Source organism: Microchirus variegatus, assembly GCF_963457635.1.
Source record: "Microchirus variegatus genome assembly, chromosome: 16".
Taxonomy (NCBI): Eukaryota; Metazoa; Chordata; class Actinopteri; order Pleuronectiformes; family Soleidae; genus Microchirus; species Microchirus variegatus.
The window spans coordinates 551,709-564,850 of NC_139817.1; the positions used below are offsets into that span (position 1 = coordinate 551,709).

Genomic DNA, 13,142 nt, shown 5'->3' on the forward strand with positions numbered 1-13,142 from the left:
GCGTAGCGGCGCCCTGCAGCCAGGGTGTGTGTGAGTGTGTGTGTGTGTGTGTGTGTGTGTGTGTGTGTGTGTGTGTGTGTGTGTGTGTGTGTGTGTGTGTGTGTGTGTGTGTGTGTGTCTTTGATCCTGGTCCTGACAGCTCGTCGCTGCAGTGTCTCACTTCTGTTTAAGAGTCAGCACACTTACGCCTCACACACACAACGCTTCACATCAGTGTGTGTGTGTGTGTGTGTCTGTGTGTGTGTGTGTTAACCTTCAGCACTCAGAGCCTTAAACCAGGTCTTAACCCTGAAATAAGACCTTTAAAGAAGTGAAGACGATAAACGACTGTTTTTAACCACAGAGCGTATGATTGACAACATAAAAACCATCTTTAAGAACATGATCACGTCTTTACCTTTAACTGTTAGAGGTTTGTGAACCACTCACTCTCCCGCACCAAAGTCACTCACTCTCCCACACCAAAGTCCATAGAGAAAAACCAGTGATGTTGGTGTGTGAGAGTGAGTGACTTTGGTGTGAGGAGAGTGAGTGACTTTGGTGTGGTAGAGTGAGTGACTTTGGTGTGAGGAGAGTGAGTGACTTTGGTGTGAGAGAGTGAGTGACTTTGGTGTGAGGAGAGTGAGTGACTTTGGTGTGAGGAGAGTGAGTGACTTTGGTGTGGTAGAGTGAGTGACTTTGGTGTGAGGAGAGTGAGTGACTTTGGTGTGGTAGAGTGAGTGACTTTGGTGTGAGGAGAGTGAGTGACTTTGGTGTGGGAGAGTGAGTGACTTTGGTGTGAGAGAGTGAGTGACTTTGGTGTGAGGAGAGTGAGTGACTTTGGTGTGAGGAGAGTGGGTGACTTTGGTGTGAGAGAGTGAGTGACTTTGGTGTGAGGAGAGTGAGTGACTTTGGTGTGAGGAGAGTGAGTGACTTTGGTGTGAGGAGAGTGAGTGACTTTGGTGTGGGAGAGTGAGTGACTTTGGTGTGAGAGAGTGAGTGACTTTGGTGTGAGGAGAGTGAGTGACTTTGGTGTGAGGAGAGTGGGTGACTTTGGTGTGAGGAGAGTGAGTGACTTTGGTGTGAGGAGAGTGAGTGACTTTGGTGTGAGGAGAGTGAGTGACTTTGGTGTGAGGAGAGTGGGTGACTTTGGTGTGAGGAGAGTGAGTGACTTTGGTGTGAGGAGAGTGAGTGACTTTGGTGTGAGGAGAGTGGGTGACTTTGGTGTGGGAGAGTGAGTGACTTTGGTGTGAGAGAGTGAGTGACTTTGGTGTGAGGAGAGTGGGTGACTTTGGTGTGAGGAGAGTGGGTGACTTTGGTGTGAGGAGAGTGGGTGACTTTGGTGTGAGGAGAGTGAGTGACTTTGGTGTGGGAGAGTGATAAATCTGTATTTATTGATATTTCTTGTCGGTGTCTCATATAAACACAAACAGATTTATGTCTGTGTTTGGACTCGTCCTGAGCTGAATGAATGAATGAATGAATGAATGAATGAGTGTTTCCTTTCAGTCCAGATGTGTCGTCTTTAACATCCTCTCAGTGTCCACAGGTGACGCTGAGAGGATGAAGAGAGGAGGAACTCTCTTTGTTGCCTCACCCTCTCACCCTCTCACCCTCTCACCCTCTCACCCTCTCACCCTCTCACCCTCTCTTTCTCCAGGCTGCTGTTTTGTCACGTTTTATACGAGGAAAGCCGCCCTTGAAGCCCAGAATGCACTGCACAACATAAAGACCTTAACAGGGGTGAGTGTGTCCTCCATTCTCCTCTATCACACATTTACAGCAGCATGTAGCCCTGGAGGGTGTGTGTGTGTGTGTGTGTGCGTGCGTGCGTGCGTGTGTGCGTGCGTGCGTGCGTGCGTGCGTGCGTGCGTGCGTGCGTGCGTGCGTGCGTGCGTGCGTGCGTGCGTGCGTGCGTGCGTGCGTGCGTGCGTGCGTGCGTGCGTGCGTGCGTGCGTGCAGGTGAAGAAACCAGGTCTGGATGTGAGTTTGTGTGAAAACTCTGGAAGTTTCTAGTTGTTGTTCTGTTTTAAAACACTTTTGTTTCTCTGTGTGTGTGTGTGTGTGTGTGTGTGTGTGTGTGTGTGTGTGTGTGTGTGTGTGTGTGTGTGTGTGTGTGTGTGTGTGTGTGTGTGTGTGTGTGTGTGTGTGTGTGTGCGTGTGTGTGTGTGTTTCTCGACATCATTATTCCAGCCGTCTCCTGCTGCTCTCGCTGCATCTATAAAAAGCTTCCTGTCGTTGTCACCTGTCACTTTAAAAACTCTCGTTTTTCTCTTCACAAATGTTCTGTTTTGTCTCCTGACGACAAACGTGAGCTACAAGCTAAACATTACATGCTAACTCACACTCACACACACACACACACACATCACACACGTCACAACACGTCATCGGCCAAACTCATGTTTCTCTGCGGCTGACTTTCACTGTGTAGACTGAGTTAGCATCACCAAGCTAACGCAAGTCTGTGGCTAACAGTTAGCGGGTCAGGTTTTATGGACAGAAGACAAACTTGTGTTTGTTAGCGGCTAACAGAGGGAGTGGAGCTAGTGAGCATCTGATGTTAGCCTGATTTGTGATTGTCAGTGGCTAACAGCGTCGCTACGCGTCATGCTAACATTTTTGTTGTTTTGTGGAAACATGAGACATGATTTGTGTTTTTGTTGTGTATAAAACCAAGTGGAGTGAAAGTACACAATTTAATATGTTAAATGTACACAAATGATTTCATAAAAGTACAAAATTTATTAAGTACAATAAAAGTACACTAATGATGTAGGAATTGCATTATCATCACCAAGCTGACACTAGCTAACAGCCTCACTGTTGAGGTTGCGGTAAGCTAACTACGTTGCTAATGGCGTCACCACACGCCAAGCTAACATGCTGATGCTAGCCTGACTTGCCAACAGCCACACCGTAGCGTTACTACGCGTCATGCTAGCACGTTGTTTTGTGGTGTTTGCTAGCAGGTCACTGAACACTGGTTTGTGTGTTTGTGTCACGTATAAAACCAAGTGGAGTAAAAGTATGCAAATTATGTAGGAATTGTATTATCATCACCAAGCTAACACGCTGGACACTAGCTAACAGCCTCACTGTAGAGTTTGCGGTAAGATAACTACGTTGTTTTGTGGAGCTCGTTAGCGTCACCACACGCCAAGCTAGCACGCTGATGCTAGCCTGACTTGCCAACAGCCACGCCGTAGCGTCACTACGCGTCATGCTAGCACGTTGTTTTGTGGCGTTTGCTAGCAGGTCACTGAACACGGGTTTGTGTGTTTGTGCCGCGTAGAAAACCACGCCACGATGGTTTTTCATTAGGCTTCACCTAGCGTTGTCGTTAGCACTCGGGTGTTTTACGAGTGCAGAACTCGTTGGTTTGGACTGAACCTGAACCTCTGGTCACTGATTGCGGTCGTGACTCAGTGTCTGTGCACCTGTTTATAGCCTCTCGCTACAAAGGATGCTAACGATGTCTTCTTCGTTATTGTTCTATCTCTCTCTGCGACCCAGGAGAGCCATCACAGAGGAAGTAGGTCGGCGTTCCCTCACATCCTCACTCTCTTCCCAGGTCCTGTGCGGATATTTAAAGGCTCCCCAGATCTTTGGGAAACAGCTCGGGCTGTTGGCGGCGTCCTCGCTGCTTGGCTCCGGCAGCATCATAAGCAGCAGCAGCAGCGGAATCAGCAGCAGCAGCAGCAGTAAACTGGAGCCTCATGAGTTGAGTCTCGCTTTGCTTCTGTCAGTTGGATCAGTGAATGTTTCTCCAGGGCAGCAGCAGCAGCAGAACGCTGGATTCTGTGAATCCCCGTATGAGCCGTATGTGGGATCGTTTCCCGGATTCCCGATTTGCGAGCGAGGCGTCGCGTCGCGGCGCGTTGTTTTTGCACAGAAGTCGCCGTGTTAATTGCTTGTGTGTTGAGTTTCTCTTGTGTTTTCCCAGCGCTCAGAGTCAGAGTCAGAGTCAGAGTCAGAATCAGCCACTTATCCTGTGTTGGAGGTGTGAAAAACGCCCCGGGGAGGAACGCTGCCACAGTCTGAGGATTTAGAGGAACATGAAATCGCCTTCTTCTGCAACACAGCTCGCTCCCTCCGAAATGTTAGGGCTTCCCTGCTGCTGCTGCTGCTGCTGCTGCTGATGCTGATGCTAATGCTGCTGCTGCTGATGCTGCTGTTGCCTCCTGCAGCCTCTTGGCTTGTTGTTGTTGTTGTTGTTTGGTTTCAGGCTTTTTGAAGTCAAGTGCCAGTCGATTTTAGCCGATTTTAGCTGCACTAGCAGCAGAAGAAGAAGAAGAAGGTTTGGTTCCACATTTTGGTGGAAGGATCTTTTATGTACTTAAGTACTTCAAATGAAGATACTTTGAGAGTAAAAGTACAATGTTGTGAGCAGAAAATGAAAGTCTTAAAGTACAAGACGTTTACTGTACTTCAGTATCAAAAGTCATTTTCTGTATTTAGTTACCCATGGTGGCTCAGTGGTCGGGTGAGTTGTCTTTCAACTGGAAGGGTGAGGGTCGTCGGGTGGTAATGTGCGTGAATGGCGGTTAGCGGTTAGCGTTAGCGTGCCCCAGCACGAGTAAAATAGGAACTGAAAACGGACGTCGGCCTGGCGCGACGTTTTTCGTCATAACGATCTTAATCTCGGAGAAGTTTGGTCTGGAACTGATGTCTTTTTTTATTTTTTTTTACAAATATTAACGTCAGTTCCTATTTTACGTCACAAACATGGAAGCATTTGTCTTTAAAATGTTTTCTGCTGTACGGAGCGAACAAATATTGCATTTCCTGTTTGTAGAGATGTAAAATATAGCGATGTTAATACGCACGTTAATGCGTTAACGCCGGTTAGCGGCGTTTCCATGACGACTGACCAGTTTAGCGTACCAGTTAGCTCCGTCAGCTCTGTTAGCTCCGTTTAGCGGTCTGTTTATTTAAGGGAAAGAGCAGCGCTAGCAAATAACCAGCGTACCTGTGACTCAGTTTTTAAAGCTTAGCGTCACTTTAGAGACTCAAACATGACGTGACGCGCGTCTTTTTGCGGTCAGTCGTCACGCAAACGCGTCTGGTGATAATTTGCATTCACGGCGGTTAGCGGCGTTCCCATGACGACTGACCGGAAAAAGACGCGCGTGGCGTCATGTTAAGCGTCAAGGCACCGTTTACCTGTTAGCTCCTTTAGCGCCGTTAAGCGTTCTGTTTATTAAAGGGAAAGAGCAGCGCTAGCAAATAACCAGCGTACCTGTGACTCTGTTTTCAAAGTTTAGCGTCACTTTAGAGACTCAAACATGCGGTCAGTCGTCACGGAAACGCGGCATGTGGTAATGTGCGTTAACGGCGGTTAGCGGTTAGCGCTAACGTGCCCCCAGCACGAGTATAACAGGAACTGTTGTGAGACGAACTGAACCTGTGTAGACGTAGTTTTCTGCATTAACATTAGCATTAGCGTTAATAACGACCTCCAGGTGCTGATGCAGATTAAATCCTGAGACGATGTCGATCAGCAGAGATTAAAAACGGCTTCATGTTCATCACGAGTCGACGCTGACGTCCTCCCGTCTAATAAAGTCCAGAGTTGACGGACGGACGTGGAAACGTAACGGAGAGGCCGATAAATACAGTCGAGAAAAGCCCGAATCAATAGTGACACGAGCTCAGAGAGTCTGAGTGCTTCGTTTGTTTGATGATGATGAGGATGATGATGATGATGAGCGAGGAGGCGGGACTAATTGCCCGACGAGACAAAAGCGAAAGCGTGGATGAACGGAGCGATGAGGTGAGCGGAGTGGAACCGCGGAACGCTCCAGGGCCAGGCAATAAACCGCGGACGCACTTAAAAACCAATACCTGCTTATTAACTTCCCCACTCTGTCGGCCTGTAAAAAGCCTGTGGAACAATGTTTGTGTTGGCTCTGCTCCTCTTCCTCCTCCTCCTCCTCCTCCTCCTCCTCCTCCGTCCAAAGCTAACGCGCTAACTGGGGGAGATGGAATCGGAGTGGAAACGTGGAGCGGCGCCAGATCACCGGGCTTTGGCGGCCATGTTGGTGCTGATCTGCTGCCGCGTGTCGCAGACGATTAAGAGGACGTTTAAGTCGACGACGCGGGAATGTTCTTCGTTTATGACGTTCGACAGCGATGTGAATATCACCGTATCAATCCTATCAATCGTGGCTGGAAAAAGACGTGAACAAACGGTCTGATTAGACTGAGCAACTTCAACAGAAGGCTAAGCTAACGTCAGATTAATCTACGTCACATGATCACGTCTTAGACAGGAAACTCCATCACTGAGCTACAATGTATGATTTTGTAAAATTCGGCTTTAAAAATATTGACTTTAGACTTAACTCAGTGACACAAAGTGACCACACGAGGCAGCAGAGGACCAGCAGCTCCTGTGTCCCTGTGAGCTAAAATCACTGGTTTTCTCTATGGACTTTGGTGTGGCAGAGTGAGTGGTTTACAAACTTCGCTTTTCTTGCTGACGAGGTCACATTTCATATCATTATGACTCAGCAAAATGTCTTATATTAGTCAGATGTTAAAAATTATATGTTATTGTTATTGTTAAAGGAGTCATTTTCGACTTTGACTCTGATGCTGCGTCACAACAACAACAACAACAACAACAGAGATCAGCAGGTGGAAGAACACACACACACACACACACTCACACACACACACACACACACACAAGTCGACAGGAAAGAAAAGAAACAACAGCTTTGACTGAAGTTGTTTCTAATGACCTGCTAATGAAGCTCTGGAGGGGGTGGAGACTAAGTGTGTGTGTGTGTGTGTGTGTGTGTGTGTGTGTGTGTGTGTGTGTGTGTGTGTGTGTGTGTGTGTGTGTGTGTGTGTGTGTAGCCTGGAGACACTCACACACACACACACACACACACACACACACAGACCCCCACCATGACCCATCTATCGTGGAAAAACATGCTCTGTTCCCCGGAGCGATTTAAAGCCATAAGGCTCCGCCTCCTGCTGCACGGACTGATCCACGCCCCTGCATGACTCTTTGATACACACACACACACACACACACACACACACTGTGAACACACACACACACACACACACTGTGAACACACACTCGCACACACACACACTGTGAACACAACCATATGCCCTGACTTTATTGCATTACTCTCTCTCTTTTTTTTTTTTTATTTCCCCTTCCTGATCCACTCCACCCTCACGCACACACACACACGCACACATACACACACACACACACACACGCACGCACGCACACACACACACACAGCCTCGTTGGAGATTTTCCACTAAATTGAACTCTTTCATTAGCAGCTGTCAGATGTCTAAATGCCCCCCCCCCCCCCCCCCCCCACTGCAGGTATCAGGGGTGGAGGTGGGGGGGCCCAGGGCCACACACATACACACACACACACACACACACACACCTCTTCTCTCTTTGTCTGAATGTGGATGATGATGATGATGGAGAAGATGAAGTGAGAGCCGACGTTTCCTCTGGAGTTTCTCTCTCTCCTTCATCCCTCGCTCTCTCTCTCTCTCTGTCTCTCTCTCTCTCTCTCTCTGTCTCTCTCTCTCTCTCTCTCTTTTGTCCTCCTCCATCCCTCCGTCTCTTTCTCTTTGAGAGAAAAAAGGATGAAAAACCTCTTTGATTCACAGTTTTCTCTCAAGGATATTTCGTTTCTGACGGTGAAGGCGGAGAGAGAGAGAGGTGATGAGTGTGTGTGTGTGTGTGTGTGTGTGTGTATGCACGTGTGTGTGTGTGCGCGTGCACGTGTGTGTGTGTGTGTGATCAGTCGAACCCTCGTCGTCCTCGTGGGCGATCAGATCAGATCAGAGCGTTTGTCGAGCGCCCGGTTTGATCAGGAACTCTGGGCTCATTAAAGCTGCTGTCGTCGCACTGAGACCACACACACACACACACACACACACACACACACACACACACACACCCACACACATACCCACACACACACACACATACAGGTCCCCACCTCCCTTACCTTTTTGCTGGCGAGATAATTAGCGACGCTCTGCTGCTGAACACAGGCACAAGTGTGTGTGTGAGTGTGTTCGTGCATGTGTGTGTTCACCTGTGTGTGTGTGTGTGCGTCACATCAAAGGCTGTCATCAAAGTGTGTGTGTGTGTGTGTGTGTGATCTCCACTGAGGTTAAAGTTGAACAGCAGCTGTTATCAATACAAAAAGACAAAAGTCATTTAAAGGTTAATTTATCTCTATTTTAATTATTATTATTATTTAATATGTTTTGTGTTTTTTCCAGCATGTAATTGATGACGTGACATGTGAGGTCGACGCTGTTAGAGTCTTTGAAAGGAACCCTGTGTGTGTGTGTGTGTGCGTGTGTGTGTGTGTGTGTTTACTGAAACTCGTGATGAAATACTTTTATTTTTCTCACTTCTGATCCGAGCTCGTCCTCAGAAATCCTCGTTTCAGACGATTCTCGCGTCTCGACGCTGTAAAAAATGTAGATTTTAGTAACTTCAAAAAAGACTAAAATAATAAAGTTATAAAATATACGTCAGTTTGAGTTTAAGACGTTTTTATGTTTAACTGTTAAAGAGACTTTATAAACCACTCACTCTCCCACACCAAAGTCACTCACTCTCCCACACCAAAGTCACTCACTCTCTCACACCAAAGTCACTCACTCTCCCACACCAAAGTCACTCACTCTCTCACACCAAAGTCACTCACTCTCACACACCAAAGTCACTCACTCTCCCACACCAAAGTCACTCACTCTCCCACACCAAAGTCACTCACTCTCCCACACCAAAGTCACTCACTCTCCCACACCAAAGTCACTCACTCTCCCACACCAAAGTCACTCACTCTCCCACACCAAAGTCACTCTCTCTCCCACACCAAAGTCCCTCACTCTGCCACACCAAAGTCACTCACTCTGCCACACCAAAGTCACTCACTCTGCCACACCAAAGTCACTCACTCTCCCACACCAAAGTCAGTCACTCTCACACACCAAAGTCACTCACTCTGCCACACCAAAGTCACTCACTCTCTCACACCAAAGTCACTCACTCTCACACACCAAAGTCACTCACTCTCCCACAGAAAAGTCACTCACTCTCCCACACCAAAGTCACTCTCTCTCCCACACCAAAGTCACTCTCTCTCCCACACCAAAGTCACTCACTCTCCCACACCAAAGTCACTCACTCTGCCACACCAAAGTCACTCACTCTGCCACACCAAAGTCACTCACTCTGCCACACCAAAGTCACTCACTCTGCCACACCAAAGTCACTCACTCTGCCACACCAAAGTCACTCACTCTGCCACACCAAAGTCACTCACTCTCCCACACCAAAGTCAGTCACTCTGACACACCAAAGTCACTCACTCTGCCACACCAAAGTCACTCACTCTCTCACACCAAAGTCACTTCTCTCATTTTAGTGAATTCAGCTTTTAAAATATTTCATTTAGACTTAACTCAGTGACACAAAGTGACCACACGAGGCAGCAGAGGACCAGCAGCTCCTGTGTCCCTGTGAGCTAAAATCACTGGTTTTCTCTATGGGCTTTGGTGTGGCAGAGTGAGTGGTTTATAAAAGTCTCTTTCACAGTTAAAGATAAAGACGTGATCGTGTTCTTAAAAACGTCGTAGACTCAAACTGACGTAGATTTTAATGAAGTGGTTTTTAAATCAGTTTTTCCGTCCTGAGCTGATCATGTTTATCTCACACACTTTAAATACAGGAACTCGAACCACGGCCGTGAGTTAAGGAAAAAATAACAAGAGCAGCTCGTTCATCACACACACACACACACACACACACACACACACACACACATCATTACAGAGGCTCATTATCAAAATCAATTCAATTAACGGCTGCAATTGCTATAGTGAAGCGTAAATGCCATCACAAACAGGACGAACCTCATCGATGCAGCATCACTGTGTGTGTGCGTGTGTGTGTGTTTGTGTGCGTGTGTGTGTGTGTGTGCACGTGCACGTTTATTTAACTGAAGAAATATTAATCGCTTGTTTCAAATTAACTCTCCTTTTGCGTTAGCGTCGGCCGTTAAGCGCCTTGACTCGCGGCGTTAATGTAAATGTAAATGGAAGCTAACTCTGTTAAACACTTAGCGTAGTTAATGTGGAGACGCGAGCGCGCCGCGGAGCTAATGTCAAAGCCTTCAATCATTCGACACACACACACACACACACACACACGGGCGGGTGAGCGTCGGGTTAATTGTTTACGGCGCTAAATGAAGTCGAGATAACGTCGGCTAACTGTTGGGCTAAACGCTGCTAAGATGTCGTAAATTACTCTTTGATTGATCGTCCTGTTGTTTCTGTACAGGAGAGAAGATTTAATCAGGAAATGAACCTTAAATTTAGCTGTTTTTAATCTTTTCAAGGCCTCGTCGCGCTCAGAGTTCACGGGAGGGAAAATGTATAAATTGACATCCGACCAAATTGTTATCGTTAAAAAACAACATATGTCAGTCACAGGGCACTTCCTGTTTCACCAAAACGCCAAGGGTTGCCGTGACCGTGTTGTTTTGAATCCGCAAAACCTTTTGATAGCATTTTGTCTTTAGCGTGTTTCAAGTCGCGAGTGCGCTCATTTACGTAGGGTGCAAATCCCCAAAATTCAAAATGGCTGACTTCCTGTTGAGTTGAGGCCATGGTTACGGTCGACTTTTTTGTTCGTCTCGGTCGATAACATCTTCCCGCCAAGTTTCGAGAAATTAGGTGGAACTCAACATATGCCGAAGTTATCCGGCACTTCCTGTTTTGTGGCGAATGGTCAAAATTAGCAAAAACACAGAGGGTTGCCGTGGCTACGATGTTTTGAATCCGACTTCCTGTTGAGTTGAGGCCATGGTTACTGTCGACTTTTCTGTTCGTCTCGGTCTAAAATATCTTTACCGCCAAATTTTGGGAAATTCAGTGCAACTCAATTTTGCCTCTGTTTTCACCTTAGGGGGGCGCTGTAGAGCCCGGGAGCAACGCACAGGTCCGGGAACTTTGTCAATATCGCATTTTCATTTTCACCAGACCTGACCTTTTTGCCACGCTTTAATGTGTTATGCACGTTTTTCGCGCCCGATAAACAGTTTACGAGGTTAAATTAAGTCGCGATAATGTTGGCTAGCTGTTTTGGCGCCATCCTAAGACGTTTGTCGGATTTATCGCTAAAACTCGACCTGATGACGCGGCGAGGGGAGAGTGAAGGAGGAAGTCAGCGGTAAAGTAAATGTAAATGTGAGCTAATTATGCTAATGATGTTCCACACTGCTCACACACACACACACACAGTGGAGCGTTGGGTTAATTGTTTAAATGAAGTGGAGCTAATGTTGGCTAATCGCTAAAGGACAGTTTGATTGATGCTCTTTTGTTAGTGAACAGGAAACAGGAAATTTACATTTTACACTTTTATTTCATCTTTTTCTTATTTTTCGGGACTTTAGGGTCGTCAGGGTTGGTTGTGTGTGTGTGTGTGTGTGTGTGTGTGTGTGTGTGTGTGTGTGTGTGTGTGTGTGTGTGTGTGTGTGTGTGTGTGTGTGTGTGTGTGTGTGTGTGTGTGTGTGTGTGTGTGTGTGTGTGTGTGTGTGTGGATCCCCACTGTGAGGGCCATCTGTCTGACTTTGACCCGGGAGGGAGGAAAAAGTGTGTGTGTGTTTGTTTGTGTGTGTGTGTGTGTGTGTGTGTGTGTGTGTGAGAGAGAGAGAGAGTGTGTGTTTGAGAAAGAGTGTGTGTGTCATGAAACACACACACTCAAGAGTTGAGCTAATTGTTTACGCCGCTAAATCGAAGTCGAAATGATGTCGTAACTGTTTGAGAACGCGCCGAGGTGCTTTGTTAGCATGTAGCTGCTAATTCCCTCTGGGATAAACAGCTGTATACATTGTTTTGCACAAGTGTTTGCTAACACGTTAGCAAATGCATTGTTGTTGTTGAAATTTCAAATCAACGTGTTTGTCTCATGGACGAGGTTAGCTTGAGCCTAGCTAACATCTTGCTGTCTACTGAGATGCCCTGCTAGCATGTAGCTGCTCATAGAGCTACATCATTCATTCTCTCTGGGAGAAACAACTGGAGCTTTACAATGTTTTTGCTCAGTGTTTGTTTGCTAACACATAAGCCATATAGCTAATGCATTGTTGTTTGTAGCATTTTAGCATCATGGAATAAAAGTATCAATGTGTTTGTCTCATGGACTAGATTAGCTTGAGCCTAGCTAACATCTTGTTGTCTACTGAGATGCCCTGCTAGCATGTAGCTGCTCATAGAGCGACATCATTCTCTCTGGGAGAAACTGGAGCTAAACAGTATTTTTGCCAAGTGTGTGTGTTTACTAACACATTAGCCATTAGCAAATGCGTTGTTGTTTGTAGCATTTTAGCATAATGAAATATCAACTCAACGTGTTTGTCTCATGGACTAGATTAGCTTGAGCCTAGCTAACATCTCGTTTGATCTCCTTGTGTTAGCATCGCAAACATAGAGCTAAATATCCCACGTACAGCAGGTTAATAAATGTTAGCGCTCAGCAGCTAAAGATTTGTTTGTGAACAGGAAGTAGAAGAGAACAGGACAGGAAGTGGCTGAACGAGAGCGATACAGCTGTCAGACGTCAGACGACTACAAACATCTGTGTGGAACCGTGTTTGTGAGGTTCTCTGTGAGGTTCTCTGCAGGAGATGGACCACATCAAACGGGTCCACAACGGCGCCACCCGCTGGGCATTCTGGGTAGACAGACCTGAGGAGGAGGAGGAGAGTTTCTCTACCTGTGTGTGTGTGTGTGTGTGTGTGTGTGTGTGTGTGTGTGTGTGTGTGTGTGTGTGTGTGTGTGTGTGTGTGTGTGTGTGTGTGTGTGTGTGTGTGTGTGTGTGTGTGTGTGTGTGTGTGTGATTCTGTCAAAGCTTTTGTGTGTTTTTGTTTTTTTGTCTTTTTTTTCGAGGACAGACTTTGAAAATATTAACAAGAAGTGACGTTTACACACTTTCCTCCTTTTGATGTCGCTTCAACACACACACACACACACACACACACACACACACACACACACACACAGTCTGCAGTCTTTCCTGTCTGTCCAGAGTCTGCGAGGCCTGTAGTTGTCAGTCGACTGTGCTGTGAGCGCCCCCT

At 46.8% G+C, this 13,142-nt stretch overlaps 1 protein-coding gene across 2 annotated transcripts in view; it reads left to right on the forward strand.

The window, feature by feature from the left end:
- celf2 (cugbp, Elav-like family member 2) overlaps nucleotides 1-13,142 on the forward strand; it is a gene marked incomplete at its 5' end in the record, with an annotated part of 157,555 nt that overhangs the window by 109,440 nt on the left and 34,973 nt on the right. For both annotated transcript variants that reach the window (XM_083902154.1, XM_083902155.1), the window contains one exon: nucleotides 1,640-1,722. In XM_083902154.1, the coding sequence (XP_083758280.1) occupies nucleotides 1,640-1,722 (83 nt within the window). The remainder of the gene's footprint in view (nucleotides 1-1,639; nucleotides 1,723-13,142) is intronic.